The 20,843-nt window shown below is 39.6% G+C and overlaps 1 protein-coding gene across 1 annotated transcript; it reads right to left on the bottom strand.

Moving 5' to 3' along the window:
- Positions 1 to 259: 259 nt before the first annotated feature.
- LOC128992287 (malonyl-CoA decarboxylase, mitochondrial-like) lies at positions 260 to 19,478 on the bottom strand. Its single transcript, XM_054415782.1, has 11 exons — positions 19,272 to 19,478; positions 16,538 to 17,300; positions 14,645 to 14,773; positions 13,276 to 13,425; positions 11,834 to 11,989; positions 10,940 to 11,132; positions 4,022 to 4,119; positions 3,097 to 3,241; positions 2,373 to 2,591; positions 1,907 to 2,012; positions 260 to 379 (listed from the first exon to the last, which is right to left on the bottom strand). Exons 2-11 carry the CDS (start codon positions 16,805 to 16,807, stop codon positions 274 to 276), a joined length of 1,572 nt encoding a protein of 523 aa, XP_054271757.1. The 5' UTR covers positions 16,808 to 17,300; positions 19,272 to 19,478; the 3' UTR covers positions 260 to 273.
- Between the last annotated feature and the right edge of the window lie 1,365 nt (positions 19,479 to 20,843).

Genomic DNA, 20,843 nt, shown 5'->3' with positions numbered 1-20,843 from the left:
TAATGTTTTAAGTAAATTTTTGTTAACGCCAGTAAGTATAAGAATTTTTTATGTTTTACTAAATTATCAAGATTCTCTTTTTATTAAGTTTTCAAGGATTTTTTACTCTTGCATCTATCATTTATGTTCAACATTAAAGCGACAATTATAAAAGTTAAAACTAATGGTTTGGAGATGTTGATGGAGGCATTAAAATGTTAAAAGTTTAGCTATTTTGGTAATAAAAGGTAAAAATCATATCAAACTTTAAATTGTCCATCTTTTAATTATGTATCACAGTTTGGAGCCCAAGGACAAATTCAGGATTTGATCTGATGTAGTGACAGTGCGTTCTTGAATGTATTTCATGGAGTTCCTATCAGCAGCATCCAAGTAGTACCTGAAATTTCAGATTTATCTTACTTTGAAACTATCTTTTAAATAAAAATTGTTTCAAGTATGTTCATGATTATTGATTGCATGAAGGAACTGACAGGTTTTAAGAAAATACCACCTGTTGCTCGATATCGAGCAACTAATTGTCAAGTATTACCGGAATTATTTCAAAACTAATAACGATCATAATTTTGAAGAGTTTAACGCTCCTTTCACACTATACGTTTTCGCTCGTACGAGTGTTAATCGTGCGGGCAGACGGTCGTGGGTCGGTTGCTTTCACACTACACGATTTGTAATTGTACGAGTAATAAATCGAAACCCCCCACTCCACCAGTACAGAGTTCAATGATACTTTAGTGGAAAGTTTTGTGGAGTATGGATCGGGAGGAAATTATTGCTGCGCTAATTATTTACAGACGCGGGAAAAGAAATAAACGCGGCCGTCTGCACTGGGTACATCCCATAAATGTAAAACGTGAGGAAGTGGGTGTGTTTAATACATTATTCGAAGATTTGAGGAACGATGAAGCCAAGTTTTTTAACTATTTTCGTATGTCGAAAGAATCGTTCGACGAATTGTACAATAAGTTGAGAAGTGATCTTCAAAGAAATAATACGACGTTCAGGAACTATACTATAATATAATACTATACAGTGCGCACAGGTAATTAAACTCAATAACCAAACAATTAAACTGAAAAACGAAATAAAAACTATATAGCAAAAACGCTGCGAAATGCACTCGGGGAGGGCTCCCGCACGACTAAAAACCGTGTAGTGTGAAAAGGGCCATATGGTCCATATGGTCCACTAGCAGTAGACACGACTATTACTCGTGCGGGAGTCGGATACCAACCGTGTGCACCTACGGTCGCTACGCGGGTGAAAATCGTACACGGTTGGTAATCGTATAATGTGAAAGGGGCTATAAGCTCCAATGCGATACAACAAATACGACTAATAACCTCACGAGCGAAAACGTATAGTGTGAAAGGAGCGTAAGAGACTAAACTCAAAGATGTTGTTTGCTGTCATGTGTTTTTATTTGATTGAAGAATTATGTTTCAATTGTTAAAAGGTTAAAACCTTTTTCAAAAGATTGAAAAATTTGGTATAAAGATCTCTTATCTTTTGAAAAATGTCAATCGAGATGTAGTTAGTACTACTTTGTTCTGAAATGGTGACGATACAAAAGTAGGTATTTTAAGTTAAGAATGAATGGAGATGAAAGTAGTATGAGTGACCAGATCTTGTAGTCTTGTTAGTGACTAAGGCCGACATATTCCTTAGACACAGCTGTTAATTAATAGCCCATACAGCCAATAGCAACTAAGGGACCTACAGTTTATAGTGGAATCCGAACCACATTTTGAGAGTCAATGGATAACATTATTTGGAGATGAGTGATTATTTAGGGAAACACTTGAAAGAATTGTGTGTTAATTAAGATTTGAACCACTTGTAGCTTGGACCATTTGTCATACTCCTTGGGAGACTGTGTAGGTGTTAAGATAGTAGTAGAGTTTACCTGTAGTTGACCATGAGTCCACAGCTCTGAGAGAGGCCCCGAGGGGAAGTATCCGCCAACCAGTTGAGTCTCCACATCACAGCTCCGTTGCGGAGGTGGAAGTTTGCTGGAACATACAAAACAAGCTGTATCTACAACACTCATTAAAGACACCATGTTGAGCTCTGTTTTAGAGCTTTAGTTAATTGATTATTATGAATCAGGTTTATTATGAAATTAGGAAACCTACAGGTATAGTAAAAAATTGATTATTCGACTTGCGTCAGGCTTTCCATACATACTCAACCCCCTTCAGATCCTGGACTAAGTAGTTAGCGTCATGGTCTTTGATGCAGGAGAGACCGGCATATCCACAAACATTTGATTTGGACAGCTTTCCCTTTAAAGCGTTTGTTACCTTCATTCAAAATGCCACTGGCATTGACACTAACAAAAAGAACAAATTATATGAAAAATCCATTCTTACCAACACTGTCAAACGCATATCCTCTTCTTTTCTCCAAATATAGATACCGACTGCACGACATCATCAAAGGTGTTTTGAGGACTTCAACAAGAGCCTCATTGTGAAACCAAGAGTTGTCAGATATCATAGACCTCAGCTTTGCCCAAGCGTCAGTTTCATCTTCGGGGTTAATAAGTTTGACAACTTCTCCCCAATCATTCAATGGCAAAACACTTTCACCTGCAAAATCAGTAATCATAATCTCTGTGTTATGAAAGTTAGGCTAATATAGTAAAAGCCTGTGAATCAAGCAGTTTCAATAATCCACCATCAATCTTAAGGCTTGAAAAAATTTATGGAATTCTGTTTTAAGTAGTAAAAGATTCCCCTGAGTCGACAACAATCGGCAAACATTGATATCGATTAGCAAACATTGGTAACAATTAACAATTAGCATAGTCATACAGCTGCAACAGGGGTATTTTTTCAAATTGCTCAAGAAACAATACAGTGTGCAAAGGTTGTAATTATTGTTCAATTATTTTAACGTCCATAGTCTAGTACTGAGATTTCACAACGCACATGCCGTTTCATTTTTCATTAATTAATTGTCAATTTTTAACAAATGTGTCTAAAAAAACCTAGAAACTAAACTGTGATGGGTATTTATTATTTATTTGTATTATTAAGTGTAGGTCTAACCTTTAACTGAATCACCCCATACAAGGTTAACATCAGAACAAACCTTTTTCAGCATTTTTCATCCTATCTAACAGCCATTGGCGAAACGATGGAATTGGCGACAACGTGGAGAACTGCGTGACATGAGGGTACTCCGAGTGTAACTCCTTGGCAGCTCGCTTTATCAGGTAGTTGCCCAGGTCGATGCCCTGACAAGAAAGGAAGAATCAGCAGACAAACATTGACATTTTGAAACAAAATCTCGACGATGATTACAATTTTAAGGTTTTAAATGTCCATGTAACAAGTGAAATTATTTCAGTAAAAGCAAGTAATGCAATTACAGTGGAATCTTGGCTAAAATGTGGTAGTTTATAAAAGGATTTCTGTTGTTTACCTATTCAGTTATTTCCGGTGCCACGAGTGACTGTGTTAATAGAGGTTTTACTGTACATATATTATTAAGAAAATCGAGATATCAGTTAAATGTGTAAGCTAGTAATTTAATTTACCCATTGTTTTCCAGAGAGAAAATATATTTTTAAATTAGTTTTTCTAACACACTAAAAACATATTTTGTTTATAAAAGTAGTAAAACATGAACTGTTTCAGTTATAAGAATTGAACCAAAGGAAAGAATAAAGTACATCTTAAATGAAGCAGTTATTAGGAGTGTTTAAGTAAAACATAAAAACTATGTATTAATCCAAAGCTAAGTGAATAATACAGTACATGAAAAAGGCATATTTGTGAACAAAACTTAACATACATGGTTAAATTACAGAAAATATTTAGCTTTAACAACAATGGAACTGACTACTGAGTTCATGGATAGAGTAAATTTAGTCCCTTTTTCTAAAAAATGAACGCTGGAGTAAAACTAACTATATTGTAAGCTAAGTTCCTAGTGTAATAAATAATGAAATACGAAAAATTTTCTTAAGTGGACAATAAATCATACATTTAATATGTTATTTATATTATTATACCTGCAATCCTTTCTGAGTTGAACTAATTGAGTAGAAAATAAAAGCTTTAACATTTTGTTTGTCTTCCACAATACTGTTTTGGTTTGTCTTTTCATCACCTACAAAATAATTAAGTAAATCTATAGCTTTATGACCTATAAGCATTAAGATTAAATACAAGCTTTTAGAAACTATTTAAGAGTTCATTTATTGTAGTAAATTATTATTAGGATGATTATTTCAGTCACAATTCATGTATTAAAAACATCTTATAGCCTTTCAGATCTAGGCCCTTTAAGTGTAACAAGACTATTTTACTTAACGATATAAAAGTGAAAAAAAAAAACGACCAAAGACTAAGTTTTAAAACTATGTTAGAGCAATGAATTTGTTGTGTACTAAAGTTCACTGTCGGTTCTTTCTTTCTTAGTTTCGACCACAGAAAACGTACTACTATAACCCAGAATGCCAACCCCATGGTAAAAAGCATTAAGCGGTTTGAGAGAGCTTTGCCTGTCAATCCGTAGGCAGCGCCACCAGCGTTGCCATGCAATAGCATAGCAACGCTGGTGACGCTGCCTACGGATTGATAGGCAAAGCTCTCTCAAAACACTTAATGCTTTTTACCATGCGATTGGCATTCTGGGTTATAGTAGTACGTTTTCTGTGGTTTCGACGCCAGTGGCATTTTTAGACGAGAGAGAATATACAGACTGTACTGAAATAATGCTTTTAGGGAAAGCGCTCCAAACCATATGTGTTGTGGATGTGCTGGAAATCGAACCCATCTCTCCCGCACCGAAGACAGAATCGCTAAACACTAGGTTAGCACAAACCTAATGTTGTTGTAGTAGGTTTGAGGTTGTATTAATGTTTAAAATATAAGTATCTGGGGAGTAAGTGGTATTTGTGCCTTTTACAGGTCACATTCTCCGCGCAAAGAAGCTAGAGCTTGACCGGGATGCAGTCTAGGTCATAAAGAAATCGAATGCCAGAAATGGCACGAGCCCTGAAGGCTTAGGTCACATGTTGACCTGACCTGAAGTAATGTGACAAACAATCCCAGGTCTGTGTCCAACAGAGTAGAGAGGGTTTTTAGTGAGTAGTCTGAAAGCTCAGGAATCTCACACTACAGGCTGCATACCTGTGTGCGTAAAAGCATTTTTACCTCCTTTCCCTTAAAAAAAAATGTGCCTTTTATAAGTAAAAATGGTGGCGAGAGGTAAGCGTAAGCCCCTCAGGGGGGATGTGGGCCCTTGTGGCACCCTTCCCTCAAGACCGCTGTGAGTCAGTTAATCTGTACTGTGTCCTTTAGTCACAGCCTACATGGGGTGCCACTGTTATCACTAAAGGCAGCGGATCTATGGTGGCAGAGTGAATGTCTGCCCTAGGGTCGGGGAGCAGCGACACTAGTATGACCTGAGGCCGAGGTGATGGACACCGGTCCGGGCTCAGTGTCAATTGAGCAGCAGGCGGAGTGAATGGATCACGGTAAGGCTGCTGCACTGCCCTCCAGTTCTGGTATGTGTGCAGCGGTGCTGGAGTAAGTATTGATGAGCGGAGTGTATGGAACACGGTACGGTCTTCAAACTGCTAACCTGGTATTGTTTCAGAAGCTATGATGTCTGCTAATCAAACTACGGAAAATACCCCAGGTGGGTCAGCGCCTAGGCGTGAATCCCACCCCTCCATCTTGGAGGGCTTGCCCATGGATTCTGGGGAGGGCAAATTATCAGGCACTGTTTCAGAGACGAAGGTGGAGGGGGGCAAAGAGGCTTTTGCCAGCTCCCTCACTGCTAGATCTCCACAAAACCTTAGTATCGACGACGTTCAAATGCTTGAGGAAGCACACAGGGCTTTGGCGGGTAGTGTGGCTGACTCAAGCGCCCATTCAAATCTAACCCTGGGCTCTACCTCTGAGGTGGCAACACCGGATCTGTGCGTAGAGACCCAGGCATGTGCAACTGTTCCAGAACAGGAGAGAAGACAACGGCCATCTTTACCCCCTAGTGTGTGGAGGACACAGGTCAGGGCAAGGAAGGAGGCTGAGGGTACTTGGCTTTCAAAAGCTGAGTACAAAAAATCCAAAGGGATTGTCAACAAGCCCAAGAGGAAAAGGCAGGCTGAAACTCCCAGTCCTGCTGGAGGAGAGGGCTCTGGTATTTCTCCTATGCGCAGAGTTTCAGGTCCACCGCAGCAGCATCAGACTCAGCAGACTCCAAAGCGGCCGAGAAGGTGGGATGTCCCACCCCCGCCGCCAAGGAGCGCTGCAGAGGGCGATGCCAGCAAGGACTTGACCTTCAAGGACCAACTCTCGGGCTGGAAGATGGCGATTGTTCCGGAGAATTATCCTGACGATAGGTTCACTGATGAACAATTTTGCCTGTTACAGGAGAAACTGTTTGAGATGGTTATTATGGCCGCCACTCCTCAGCAGATCCTGAAAACCTACAAGGACGAAGGTGCCCTCGCAGTCTTGTGCGGAAACGAGGAGACCAGAGATTGGCTCAAGGAGGTGGCTGTTGGTCTGGGTCCGGTGGGCGTGGGGGGGCCGAGTGTGATTGTGGGGGATCATAAAGATCTCCTGCGTACAACCAAGGTCCTTCTCCATACCGACTGGATCCTGGCCAGGAAAGATCCTAAAGAAATCTTTGAGTTTGTCCAGAAGCTGAATCCTGGACTGTCAACCAGAGACTGGAGAGTGGTCAGTTGCAAGCGAGAGGCGGAACACCAAACTCTGGTTCTGGCAATTGACTGCGGGAGTGCCAAGTTCCTGAGGGACAGGGGCTGGAGGATTTTCTTGGGTATAACAAGGGTTCAACTCAAGGTTCTTTCAGGTGCTCCTGATGACGATCCGAATACTGCAGGCGAACCTACAGCACAGTAAAGCTGCCACTGCGGTACTCTGTGCGAGTACTGCGGGTGGGGCTTTTGACTTTGCCCTTATCCAGGAACCCTGGGTTAGAGACGGCAATATAACGGGAATGGGGGTCTCTAGGGGCCAGGTATTCTCGGCTCAGGTCCGGAATCCTAGAACCTGCATTTGGACTAGCAATGACACCATTTGTGTGCCGGTTCTGGAATTTTGTTCCAGAGACATCACGACGGTAGAGACCAAATGCAGGGAGTCCGGACGGCGTCTACTACTTGCTTCAGTATACATGCCGCAAGATGAGCCCACGCAGCCTCCGCAAGAGGAAGTTAGGAAGCTGGTCGAGCACTCGGCCAGGACCGGCGACGACCTCGTGCTGGGCTGTGACTCCAACTCCCACAACACTGCTTGGGGTTGTAGGGATAATAACGCAAGAGGTAAGGCACTTCTTGAATACTTAGCCTCTAATGGTCTAATGATTGCTAATGTCGGTTCAGAACCAACTTTTCATAGCAGGGTTGGGGAATCTGTTATAGATCTTACTATAACCAACGTGGGGATCAGTAACAGAATTCTGGATTGGAGGGTATCCCAGGAACCTTCCCTCTCTGACCACAGACATATCATGTTCAACATTGGTAACTTTTCCTTGGAAAAGATTGAGTTCAGGAATCCCAGAAAGGCAGATTGGGATATGTACAGATCAACTCTTAAAGAGCGCATTGAATGCTTTGACACACAGTTCCCTTGGGTCAGAGACACCAACACGCTAGACCTTGCCTCTGGGAGCTTAGGCGAGGCCATTGTCACGTCCTTTGACGAGAGCTGCCCGCTAACGGTGAGGAAGCAGGGTAAAGTGAGTTGGTGGACCACAGAGCTTACCAGCCTGAAAAAGAGAGTCAGGTCTCAGTTCAGGTGGGCGAAGAGGACAAATAATTGGGATGGCTATCATAGATTGCTAACCCAATATAACACGGCTGTAAGGAGGGCCAAAAGGCTCTCCTGGAAACATTTCTGTAGCAAGCTAGAAAGTGTTAGAGATACATCTAGGATATACACTGTCCTAACAAAGGACAACTCCTCCAAGCTAGGCCCCCTCAAGGAGCCTGGGGGAGATATGCTGTATGAACCTAAGGAAGTGCTAAAGCTCATGGCGGCCACCCACTTCCCTGGCTGCATCATCCCAAGCGAGCCATTGGTGCCGGAGGATGAGGAACAAGCTGTCGCAAGGGCAAACAACACTCGGTGGAGGGTTGCGTGCCACATTGTGACACACAGTCGTTTGAGATGGGCCATAGGGTCACTCATCCCATACAAATCACCTGGACCTGACGAGGTAAGACCTGTCTGTCTCCAGCAAGGTATCGATATATTACTTCCGGCAATGAGTAAGTTGTTCAGGGCCAGCTTGGCCCTGGGACACATTCCCCCGGCCTGGAGCATCTCAAGGGTGGTTTTCATCCCAAAACCTGGTAAGGCAAGTTACACGGATCCCAAGTCCTTCCGTCCCATCTCTCTGTCCTCATTCCTGTTGAAGACCTTAGAGAAACTGGTGCTGAGGTATGTGGGGGACACAGTCCTCAGAGTCAATCCCCTACATAGAAACCAGCACGCCTATACCCCAGGAAGATCCTGTGACTCTGCCCTACATCACCTGGTAAGCAGAATCGACAAGGCGTTTGAGTTCAAGGAGATTGCCCTTGGGGCGTTCCTTGACATCCAGGGCGCCTTTGACAACACTGAAACCCAGGCTGTAATCAATGCTGCCAGAGCTCGTGGATTCCATGAGGTGGTGTGCAGGTGGGTAGAGTCTCTACTTAAGAGGAGGAAGGTAAGACTCTCTCTTCACAATGAGGTTCTGGAGGCCAGGACCACACGAGGGTGTCCACAGGGGGGTGTACTCTCTCCTCTTCTCTGGAACCTTGTTGTGGACGACTTAATTAGATCTCTCAGTGATAGTGGTGTATTCGTTCAAGGATACGCGGACGACATTGTGATACTAGTTATGGGTAAATTCAACAACACGGTCTCCGACCTCATGAACACAGCCTTGAGGTCAGTTGGACAATGGTGCACTGAGGTAGGCCTTTCTATCAACCCCTCCAAAGTGGCGGTTATCCCCTTCACGAGGAGGCGCGATCTAAATGGCATTGGACCTCTGAGACTACAAGACACAGTGCTTGAAATGCAGAATCAGGTAAAGTACCTGGGGGTGGTATTGGACCGAAAGCTGCAATGGGGGCCACAACTCCAAAAGGTCATTGATCGAGGTAAGTGGTCACTCATGGCCTGCAGACGTATGGTGGGAGGAACCTGGGGGCTCAAGCCGGCGCTCATGCACTGGCTATTTGTCTCCGTGGTAAGGCCCGCCATGACATACGGCTCACTCGTGTGGTGGCCCAAGATGGACTCAGTGTCGGCGGTGAGAGATCTGGCTGCCGTCCAAAGACTCGCCTGTCTCATCATCACGGGCGCAATGAGCAGCTGTCCGGGAGCCTCACTGGACTGCCTTCTCAACCTCACTCCGATTGACCTGCATGTCAAGGTCACTGCGAGGAGGACTGCCTACAGACTCCAGTGTGAAAACCTTTGGTTGGATGTTGGAGGATCCCGAGGTCACTCTCGGATCACTCAGCAGGTAAGAGGGGAGGTAATGGACATGCCCTCGGATCACATGCCGACTCGATTCTTCTTCGCCAGACCATTCACTGTCCTCCTTCCGTCCAGGGATGAGTGGATGTCCGGTGGGAATCCTCTTCCACAAGGCGACCTTGAATGGTATACTGATGGTTCTAAGGTAAGAAGTGGGACTGGGGCTGGAATTCATGGAGTGCAGAACGGGGTGGACATTTGTCTTCCTATGGGCACTCACCCAACTGTGTTCCAGGCCGAAATGACTGCGATTATGGTATGTGCTAGGGAAAACCTGAGGCTAGGCTTCAGGGACATCAACATTTCCATTTTCACAGACAGCCAGGCTGCGCTCAAAGCGCTTGATTCCTATGAATTTAATTCTAAGGTGGTCTGGGACTGCCTTTCTGCGGTATGTGACCTGGGCAGGCGCAACAAGGTAACGCTCTGTTGGGTTCCTGGGCACTCAGGGATAGAAGGGAATGAGGTGGCTGACAGGCTAGCGAATGTCGCGTCAGCCTCAGACTTCGTGGGACCACAGCCTTTCTGTGGAATCTCTCGTGGGCATGCATGTCACTCAGTCATGGCATGGGCTCAGGAGGAACACAGGAAAAGATGGGTTAGGCTTCAGCACCATAGGGTAAGTAAGCTCACCCTCTTCTCTCCTTCCCAGACGGTCGCCTCCAATGCCCTACGCTTGGACAGGAGGCGACTCAGACAGATCACAGGAATGGTCACTGGACATGGCTTTCTGAAATTACACCTGCATCGCTTGAGGATCCACAATGGTGACACTGCGTGTAGGAAATGTGGGCAATCAGAGGAGACTGCTGATCACCTACTCTACGACTGCACAGCTCTGAATGAGGTAAGGGACAGTACTCTTGGTGTAATGACAAGGGGCAGACACCTTCCTCAGGAGGAGCTCATTGACAGGATGCTTGAGTTCATTAAGCAACTCAGGTTTGACGGACTCTGAAGTACCATGTGGGGAGCGCAAAAAGCCCATCAGTGGCTGACGTGCAACAGGACAAGGTCCGCCCCTACAGAATCAATCAATCAATCAATAAGTAAAAATATCTTGTTGATAGGGGTTCAAGTGTTCAAAATACCATCAAGCATTTTTATATCCAGTAGAGCCTGAAATCTATTGAGCAGTGAAACGAGTTACATATATTTTTTTGTTCAACAATAATAGTATTGTTGAATATTCAATCAACAAGCACGTTAAGTACAGCCAGTGTCAACATTTACAACCAATATTAAAGAAGTTACGAGTCTAGAAGTCAGTTAAAGCAAAAATGTAAGGTGTGAATAAAAGTCATCACACCAAACCTATTACACACTTTAGAGGTAAAAAGGCTTTTGTAATCTGGCATTATCATGGAAAATAGTAGTAAGACAACGTGAAACATAATTTACACTTAGTTCATTACCGTTCCGAAAGAACCTGTTGATGATACTCTTCATGTTGTCGGATATCTCTTTGGTGAGTGCTACGTGTAACACTACCAATGGTTCCCCAGGCATGCTGTGATGTGTGTACACAAAACATCGTCTGTACGGTCCCACCCTCTGCCGGATATCTGTCCAGCTGCGTACAGGGTGGACAGCCTCATACTCGGATATCTATAAGCAAACCACCAACAATTTTAGCTTGATTCTAGACATGCTGTGATGTGTGTACACAAAACATCGTCTGTACGGTCCCACCCTCTGCCGGATATCTGTCCAGCTGCGTACAGGGTGGACAGCCTCATACTCGGATATCTATAAGCAAACCACCAACAATTTTAGCTTGATTCTAGACGTGCTGTGATGTGTGTACACAAAACATCGGCTGTACGGTCCCACCCTCTGCCGGATATCTGTTCAGCTACGTACAGGGTGGACAGCCTCATACTCGGATATCTATAAACAAACCACCGGTATTAGCTTGTTTCTAGACATGCTGTGATGTGTGTACACAAAACATCGGCTGTACGGTCCCACCCTCTGCCGGATATCTGTTCAGCTACGTACAGGGTGGACAGACTCATACTCAGATATCTATAAACAAAACCCCTATGAGCATATAATATGAGCTGGAGAAAATAATTTACTTGGATCTTTGTAGTTGGCACCAAAAAGTAAGCGAGCTTTTTTCTATTTGGAAAAAGTTATTGAGGCTAGAGAGACGAATACAATGACAAACTTTTTGTGAAAAACCCCTCCATTTTAATTTATTTTGTGTATACTACCTGGGTGTTTCCAGATAATGGAGATGCACACAATTACACTTCATCAATAACTAAATACCAATAGTAATAGTCAGTGAGTAGTTTACCTACCTTTTGTAGCAGACAGCAGGGTGACGACCAAGTAACTCTCTCAAGATGCAGAAACCCCACGGAGAACCATAAACTGAGCAGTTTTTTCAAAACATTGCTCAACTGCTGCAGTGGAAGCTGGTGGGGTGATTTGGCATCTGTGGTTGACAGGAGTGCCTAAAACACACATTTATAGCCAATATGAACTTCTAACTAGTATTTGAGACAAATACTGAAATTATTCATTTTTGTTCATTTAAAGCTCCTAAGTCTATGGTTGATGAATCACTGTTGAAAACAGATTAATTTAAATAGCCTATATAAAATACAATTACAGCACAAAAGTAACTCAAGGTGAATAAAATAGATAACACTAAGTAAAATGTGTTCTAATAGTATGCCAAATCATAAGATTCTGTTCAGGTTGGAGAAGTTGATATTCTTTAAATTTTGGTATTTCATGAAGTATCTTTGATATTAGTATAGTACGAGGCTTGTTCAACAAGCAATCCTCAAGCCAGTTAGTTCAAATCTAAGACATGCACCGCATTTATGTTTCTCGCTTTATGACTGAGGTCATTCAACAGTCTCGCAAGTGGCAGTGACCTAGGTTAGGAAAGATTTGCAACTGGTTTGTAGTATGACTGGATGAGAGATTGCTAAACTGATAGGAAACATCTTAATTAGACTATTAAGGACAACGTTAAACCCTGAAAGTCTTACACTGATCAGCAAGTAAGGTTTTCTCCACTTTAATTAATTTTATCTCTGGAAGCTGATGATCTTAACATGTCTCTGCTGGCTTTGCTATGCAAATGTGTACTACTTTCTACAAACTTCCTAAGCTACTTATGCATACTTCCAACATCGTAATACTATTCTGCAACACATCTGTCAAATGCCAACTGATTTCAATTGCCTCTGACTCTATAGACCACTGGATTCTTATTGGAGAAGTATTTCCCTTCATATTGTTTTATACTACCATACAAAGACTAATTGCATAAGGGTGAAAGCCTACTGGAATTGTAGTGGATGAAGTCAAGAAAACAGTGATTGTTTCAGATTTAAACTAACTCCCATGGCTACAAAGGGAGCCAGATAGAGACCTTAATTTACAGACAGCCGTTGTGTATAATGACTTGCAATTTTACTAAGCTAAACCATAACCAAATAGAATAAATATAGACTGTCAAAGGGAGGTTCTGCGATGTGCTGCTAGAGCGTTATCGGTGTTCGATTCACTGATGTCGTATGCAGTGTGCGACGTAACTACACGACACTCCTAGCGGTGGATGCCAGAACATATACTAACTGCAGCACTGCTGTCGGTCTATATTTAATTCTTTTTGTCTATGCTAGAACTTAACTGGCCAGACAATCAAACATTAAAGGACAGTTTTACAGCTGATTGAGTCTAATATTTAATAATGATTGACAAGTTTATTTATTTCTCAATTTACCAAAAGATCACAACGCATATCCACAAGAAACTTGACTCCATACTCCAACCTGCCGAGATGTGCGAATAGCCAGGAGAACTGAGGAGCAAGAGCTTCTCGAAGTTTCTCTTCTGTTTTCAAAACAAGGCCACTTTGATTCTCAACATCAACCTGAAAGTAAAATTTGCAGAAATATGAACATCGCTAATCTAAATCCAGATGATACTTTCATTACAGTAACAATTTTGGTTCAACTCCTAAATGACTTGAATGTTGAACAAAATAGGTGATCATTTCTTTTGGCAGGATAAGAAAGGAATACTGTATGGTATTTAATTCATAGAGTATGTTAAAAAAGTATTATATACCACATACAGTAATACATATTATGCTCGGAACACACTATTTAATTTTAGCTAATTTTCCATATAGGGAATTTTTCACTGTAGGAAATTAGCGAATTTCCACTATAGGAAATTAGCAAACTTCCCATGTAGGGAATAAGGCATTGATGTGAATCTCATGGTAAGACCTAGACCCAGGACCGCTTTTCTTTTATCAAATTTCCCATATAAGGAATACCATTTTTACTTTGCAAAATATTTTATGTTTGAATAACTGAAACTCAATAGTTGGGTTTTGATAGTTGTAAGTTCTACTGTACTCACAACTCATCAATTTTATCAAAAGTGTGCAAGTTCACAAATAAATCTAGATAACCTTATATGAAATAGTTATGTGAGATAAAGAAAACTCATCAAAGATATGGTGTATATTTTAACAAATACATTTACAGTAGATATGTAGATAAGGTTCTGAGATATTTGTATTTTAGCAATAATAATCACATTTTTGGCAATACTGTGTAATTTAAAATACATCAAATTCTTATTTACCTCACACTTCCCTAATCACAAAAATAGTTGAATTAACAATTTTGATCCGACATCTTATCTGAGCTGATCCCAGCAATACTAAGTTAAGTTAAAGTGTCAATTTTGCCACATCAACTAGTTTTATATTTCTTTGTTGGCTGGCCAGGACAAGAGTCACGATTATTACTAGCGTTCTCAGCTGAGATTGGACGAGTTACATAAGTTACCTTGTTTATAGTTATATAGGTGGCTTTGTATCTTTAGATATATATATATATTCACTCTTGTTAATTTATTAGTCTTAGTATCTTGACGTCAACTGTACAAGTGTGCAATCTTGTTTCTTGTTGAAATAAATCTTTGAATCTTTGAATCTAAGCACCAGAGGGTTAGCAGTATGGCTACTGCACAACAAAATGCTTTGACGAGCTTAACTTGTAACACAATGACAATCGGAATTTAACAGATTTGAGGCACAACAAAGGCCAGTTTATCTCTGCATATCATCAGCTCACCAGTTGTTTGGAAAGCTTTGAAACACTTCCATGGTCTACAGCATATTTTGTTGCAAGTGTTTTGAAAAATTCTTCCTTGTCTTCTTTCAGGAGATTATTGTAATAAAAAGTCAATGTTCTCAACTCGTTCTGTAACAGAAGTATGGTATTGCATTAAGATTTTGTTTGAATTATACAACTGTACTTTGTTCACAATATTTAGGCGGTTTGAGGGGAAGTTCCCCCACAACTTATGTTGTATTTAATGTTGCTTAATCATTTATCGAGCTATTACTTTAAAGGTAAGGGTCATGCGGAGGGGTAGATTTCTTTCCCTAAAACCACCTAAATATTGTGAACGAAGTATAGTATATATAATAGTTCAAAGTTTTAACAGATTTGATTTATGATCCACTCTGACGCTGTTTATGAAATAATCTATCTTATCCAAAAATAAATTGATCCAACCCAAGAAAACCAAAATGGCCTTAACATTGAAAGATAAATGGCTGGCAGGCTCACTTGCTCTAATGACTCAGTGTTTCTGGGGAAGGGAGGGGGGTTTGGATTGACGGTCACTTCATCTTTTACTAGGTATTCTATTGGGACGAATAGTTTCCACGTAGTAATCGAAAACATTGTGATGAAAATGGAGGTTGAAATGTGAACAAGGAGTGGTGGGGGGAGTTCGGATGTGGTCTTAAACATTTGCACAATGTGTTTCAGGGTGTTTTTTAAGTCGACTGCGGTTGTTCATTAGTCATGTTTGAGCAAGTGACCAAAGTTTGGGGAATTTCGCAAACGGATTGCGGTGTGACTAAACCAGAGACATTGAACCAAGGTTAGCCCTGGAAGACTGAAACACACCAATCAGCGAGCAAAGTTTCCTTAAATTCAATCAATGTTTCATTGGAAACTGATGAACACCCGTTGCCTGCCCGATTCTGCAAATATGTACGGGCTTCTACAATTTCCATAAGCCACTAAGATTTCCTACGTAGAGACACATTTTGCATACAAATCTGTCAACTGGAAACAGTAATAAACAGGGATTGATCCCCTCTCAATAGAAAACTGATCACAGAATGTTGTTCATATTGGGCGGGTGCATCAATTTTCTTTCACAACGTTTTTGAATACTGATAAAATTCTTAATTCAGTAGTTGTGAAAACCGGCTAGTAACAGTTTGTGAATGAAATGAAAAACACAACAATGGTCTCATATTTAAATTAGCTTGCTTTCCTGCAACAATATTTAAAAACCTTGGTTTACAGACAAATCTTTTACTTTCAACATCAAAAATACGAAGATAATAACCAAACTTTACAGTTTTGTGATGTAGATTAACATTTGATGGAGTGATGAGCACCTCCAGGCTGTTCTAGAACTTTGTTCTTTGGTCTTGGATAGGCTAGTAGCTTCGACATGTGCCGTCGTAATACATTACAAGGCGTATATTACAAAAGTTGTGACCAGTCGTAGCCCTGATGAGAGTAGGACTGTCTAACTACAATTTACATGTGGTTTGGTTAGCGAGTTTTCACAGTAGATCTCTCTGTAGTTGGTTTAGAACCTTAGTTAATGAGTATTAATTTATTCAGTCTTTGAGAAATTAACAATATTGCAACTGACATTCGGATACTGGATGTTTACCTCCACAATACAAGTATATAATAAAGTAGAACTGTTTCCGACTACTCTTACTAATTACACCAGCACTCAGTTTTATCTTTGCATTAACATCATCTCACTGTCTTAAAACCACAACATATTCTACACCTTAGTCTGCAATTTTAATTGTCAATTTTAAACCATCAATATTAAAAAAAAGTTTGTTTAAGAGATGAATTCAACTAACAAAACTGAATCACTACCATAGTAAAGATGTAAATTGTAGTAGCTAAATTACTTACCTCGATTATTAGAGTGGTTGCTTTGGCATCTTTTAGTTCAAAAACATCCTTTAAGTGTGACAATATGGATGCGGATCTTGTTGAATCATTTTTATTTGAAACTTTTACATTAAAATGTTGACATCTACAAATCTGGATTTCTCTATAAGAATGATTGTTCAACTTAATTCTAGCTGAATGTGAAAAATATGTAAAATACTGTATATTGGTTGGTAAAACCAAATGGGATTTTGAATTGCTAAAAGTTAATATACGATTGAAGAAAGACATTTTCTATAGGATCATAGAAAACTTTGCAGTTTGGGACTAATCTTACTTTGAACCGCCCAACCCAAAATAAAACTTCAAATTAAGAAAAGTAATTATGCTTCATAAGTTGTCAAGATGACTGCCAGTTTCATCCAGGTTTAAATTTCAATCAGAGCTACCTCCAACAACACCACGTAAAACAACTAATTCACCTATGGAATAAATACCCTTAAGTTTAATAGTTATATAAGATATGTAGGCTAATCCTGAATCCCCAAATTATTCACTTCCAAAGCCATAAAAAATATCTAAAAAATCAAAAGAAAATACAGTGACAGATTGACTTTGCATCATGATTGCAAATGAAAGTTTTCACAATGACTGATACCAGAGAGGCTGTTTTTTTTTTTCAGATTTAATCTATAACAATTATTTCACTACCGGTAAGTAAGCATTTAAATAATTTTACACTTTGTCTTCTGTGGTTGTGGCAAAATGGTGTTTACACTCACACCTGTAACAAAGAGAGTTTGGTATAGGTATTACATTTTTTTGTGTTGTGTTGATTATGGTGTGCACAATGTAATGAAGGATGCTCCAAAGAATTGGTTGGTTCCCATTTTTGTAGAGGAATTCCAGTTTATGTATTGAGCTTTTTTCAAGAACTCAATTTAGTTAAAGACATCAATTCCTTATTAAATTGGTACTTTGGTATTATTCGAAGGCCCCCCTTATATATAGCGCGCTGCTGCGATTATTTTAGGTTGGGTTATCATAAATATGTTTGTAGGACTTTCCTTGTTCCGTTATGAATCGAACGATACCAGATGATGAGTCATACTTTCGCACCCCAAATCACCTCCAAGTAGGCCAAGGTCAGGTCGTTGACCGGAGTGCGCGCATCACCTGTCACCGCCTGTATCTACGGTATTTGGCGGGCGAAAGTAAGACTCATCTGGTATCGTTTGATTTATAACAAAACGAGGAAAGTCCTACAATTACAAACATATTTATGCTAACCCATAGCATAATCGCCGCAGCACGCTTTATACCTACTGCGGCAGGGATGCATTCAACTCAATCCTCGCCGACATCGCTGCCTTCTGGGAGGCAGAACTCAAAGAAAGCTAATCGTACTCATGTCAAATTTGGACGGTAAGTCAATTAAAGTATATTCTTTCCACATATATACAGTTATTTTTGGTCTCCGGTAAAAAAAATCCCTCTAAAATAAGTGGCCTACGGATAATACCAAAGTACCAATTGGGTAGTACATTATTTTGTAATTATATGAAAATGTGAAACTTAATTTTACAGTGAATTTGACTCTATATTTAGGCCTAATTGTTGTCAATCTATTTGAATGTTCATGTTTATGTTAGTAATATTAATCTCTCTCTTTGTTGTGGTTAATATATTTTATTTAGCATTTTTACACTTTTAAATATTAGATGATGAATGTCTGTAATAAAAAAATTAGTGAATATAAATACCGTTTTCGGATAGGCCATCCCGTATGTTTTTAAGAGTTTTGTCAACTATTAGGTCTAGTGTGTTTGAATAAAATCTGGATAGCCGGATTTAAAATGAAGCCAGGTAAGGGAAATATTTTTGTATAAGGATATAACTTGAAATAGAACTGTAAAAAATTGTTTTTGTGTTAGGCCTACATTGTTTCTAAGAATGATTTGCAGTAGCATACCGTAATTCAAAGAATTATTATTACACAATTCTTCATACTTTTTAGCAAACTTCCTATAGTCTATATAGAAAATAAAATTACCGTACGTCTCATGATAAGACTTAGGCCTATAACCAAGAACCCAAGCCCGCTTTATTTTTTCATTTTGATGTTCCCAGAGGCCAAAAAACCCATTTGTTCAAATTCGTATAGGCTACTTTATAGCTTAGGCTACCTATGCTCATTAGTACGATAACTCACATAATTAAATAATCCGGTTTTGATGAAATTTTGTGCAAATGTGTAAACCCACATTTATTCAAACGGGTTTGGGAATCAGCATGACCGGGTTATGGGAACGAGGTTTGATGGGTGAAAATTGGGTTCTCTCATTTTATAGTAGGTTATAGTAGTACGTTTTCTGTGACTCAAGTCACTAAATCTAAACTATCCTAATATATTTACATAAGTTTAATACAGGTACAAAAAATGTCAACAGAATAATTTACGGCTGCACTTTACTTTAGGTCCTACACAAACAACCGAATGAAAATATCTACTATTCGATTGTTTCATTCGATATATCGTTTGGTTAGTTAGGTTAGATTAACCTTACCTAACTAACTAAACGATTAATCGATATATCAATTGATATTTTCATTCGAATGAGTGTAGGACCTAAAGTAAAGTGCAGCCTAATTTACAATATAAATTTTACATTTGTTTTTTTTTCCAAATGTAACCTAGGCCTAAAAACTAAAAAATAAAGTAAGTTAAGTTACACATATAAGAAGGAAAACTTACCAAGGATAAAATTGAATAGCCTTAAGTTACTAAATTATTCACTTAATAATATTTACTGTTTAGGAAAGCTTTAAATGTAAAACATTAAGTAAGATAATTCACCAAATAAATTCACTCTCAGTTCAGTATCACTGGCACACTGGCTAGAGAGCTCGACACTGATGGTAATTATTAATTATTAATTAAATAAAAACATTCTAATTTCAATTACACGTGAAAACATCTAAAACTGATAGGCTGCTCAGCTGCTGGAAGACATTGTTTGTAAACAAAAACCAACAGACAAACCAGACGGACAAAAATCAAAGAAAATGAAATGAAACCTAAGAAGAGTATTAAAAAGATGCTAGCAGCGTTGATTATTAACGTTAATTAATTATAGTGATAGATAATGAAAAATATGAAAACCGTATTACACTTGAATATACCTATCAATATCCAAAGGTAAAACTAATTGTATAAAATAAAGCATGTTGATGACTTAAGGTACTAATACAATTAATAATACAATATAGTATATATATTATATATAGTATATATAATATATGTACAATATACCGTAGAAATATAATACGGTTAATACCTGTTTGTTCCGTCGTATGACCATGAAAACCGATGTTTATATACCTATGTCGAGTGTCCTGGCTACGCTCGGATATGATGATCATGATTAGAGGAATATCAGTTGATATGTAAGACTAGAAGCATATTAGATAAAACATACTCCTCAAGGAGTATGTTTTATCTATGCTAGAAATGCAGTAGTCACGCGCCCCCCTTAACCACGGCGACCTTTAACTCCAGACCGAGGCCTTCGAAGTGGCAACGTCGCAGTAGGGTTGTAACAGCTGTTTTGTTTTGAAGCAGCTAAAATGGGTATATTGAATGCTTGGTATTTACTATTTACGAATGCTTGGTTACTGGACTATGTTGGTTATTGACTCCGCTTTAAATGTACGGACTAAAATTTTTAATTCATATTGTTTTTGTTTTCAATTCTGTATGTTTTATTTTCAAAATTTTAAAAATGTATGTTCATAAATTTAAATTAAAATCGATAAAGTGTGAATAAATGAGCTGATGTCACCTGTCTGCCATCGTCTGACATAAGCATCTAGACTGCCAGTGCAACTCCTAGGATCGTAGGATCGTGGATCAGATCGAAAAACCCCCCACCACCTCTCAGTGCCGATGGCGTGACGTCAACCATTACTGCAACGATACGGAACTGAGTCATGAGTCTTTGTGGTGTAGTGGATAGCGTGTAGGGGCTGATAATCTGAAGGTGCCGGGTTCGAATCCCACCAGGAATACTACCTTTTTGTCAACAATTCTTTTATATCAGCAAGTTTGGTTGGTTTGGTTAGTTTATGACAGTTTAATTTTATAATTAAAAGATTGTAAAATTGAATTTGAGGCATTTATAATTTTATTTTTAGAACAGAGCTATTTTTCGAATAGTAAACCTTCATTCGAGTTTATCATTATCAGCAAGTTTGGTTAGTTTGGTTAGGTTATGATAGTTTAATTATATTTACGCCACACTACATTATTTTTACGAACTTCCCACGC

The sequence above is a fragment of the Macrosteles quadrilineatus genome, unplaced genomic scaffold (genome assembly GCF_028750875.1).
Source record: "Macrosteles quadrilineatus isolate MER2022 unplaced genomic scaffold, UCM_ALF_1.0 Scaffold_4__1_contigs__length_99947679, whole genome shotgun sequence".
NCBI lineage: Eukaryota > Metazoa > Arthropoda > Insecta > Hemiptera > Cicadellidae > Macrosteles > Macrosteles quadrilineatus.
This window is presented reverse-complemented; position numbering and strand designations above follow the sequence as displayed.

What these genes read in the sequence shown, in the direction of transcription:
- LOC128992287 (XM_054415782.1), bottom strand. Translation starts at nt 16,807, where the DNA reads ATGTCTTTCTTCAATCGTATATTAACTTTTAGCAATTCAAAATCCCAT. An exon ending in CAACCACTCTAATAATCGAG is followed by an intron (nt 14,774 to 16,537) that starts GTAAGTAATTTA and finishes CTTCTGTTACAG; the next exon opens with AACGAGTTGAGAACATTGAC. An exon ending in GGACTCATGGTCAACTACAG is followed by an intron (nt 380 to 1,906) that starts GTAAACTCTACT and finishes CTGAAATTTCAG; the next exon opens with GTACTACTTGGATGCTGCTG.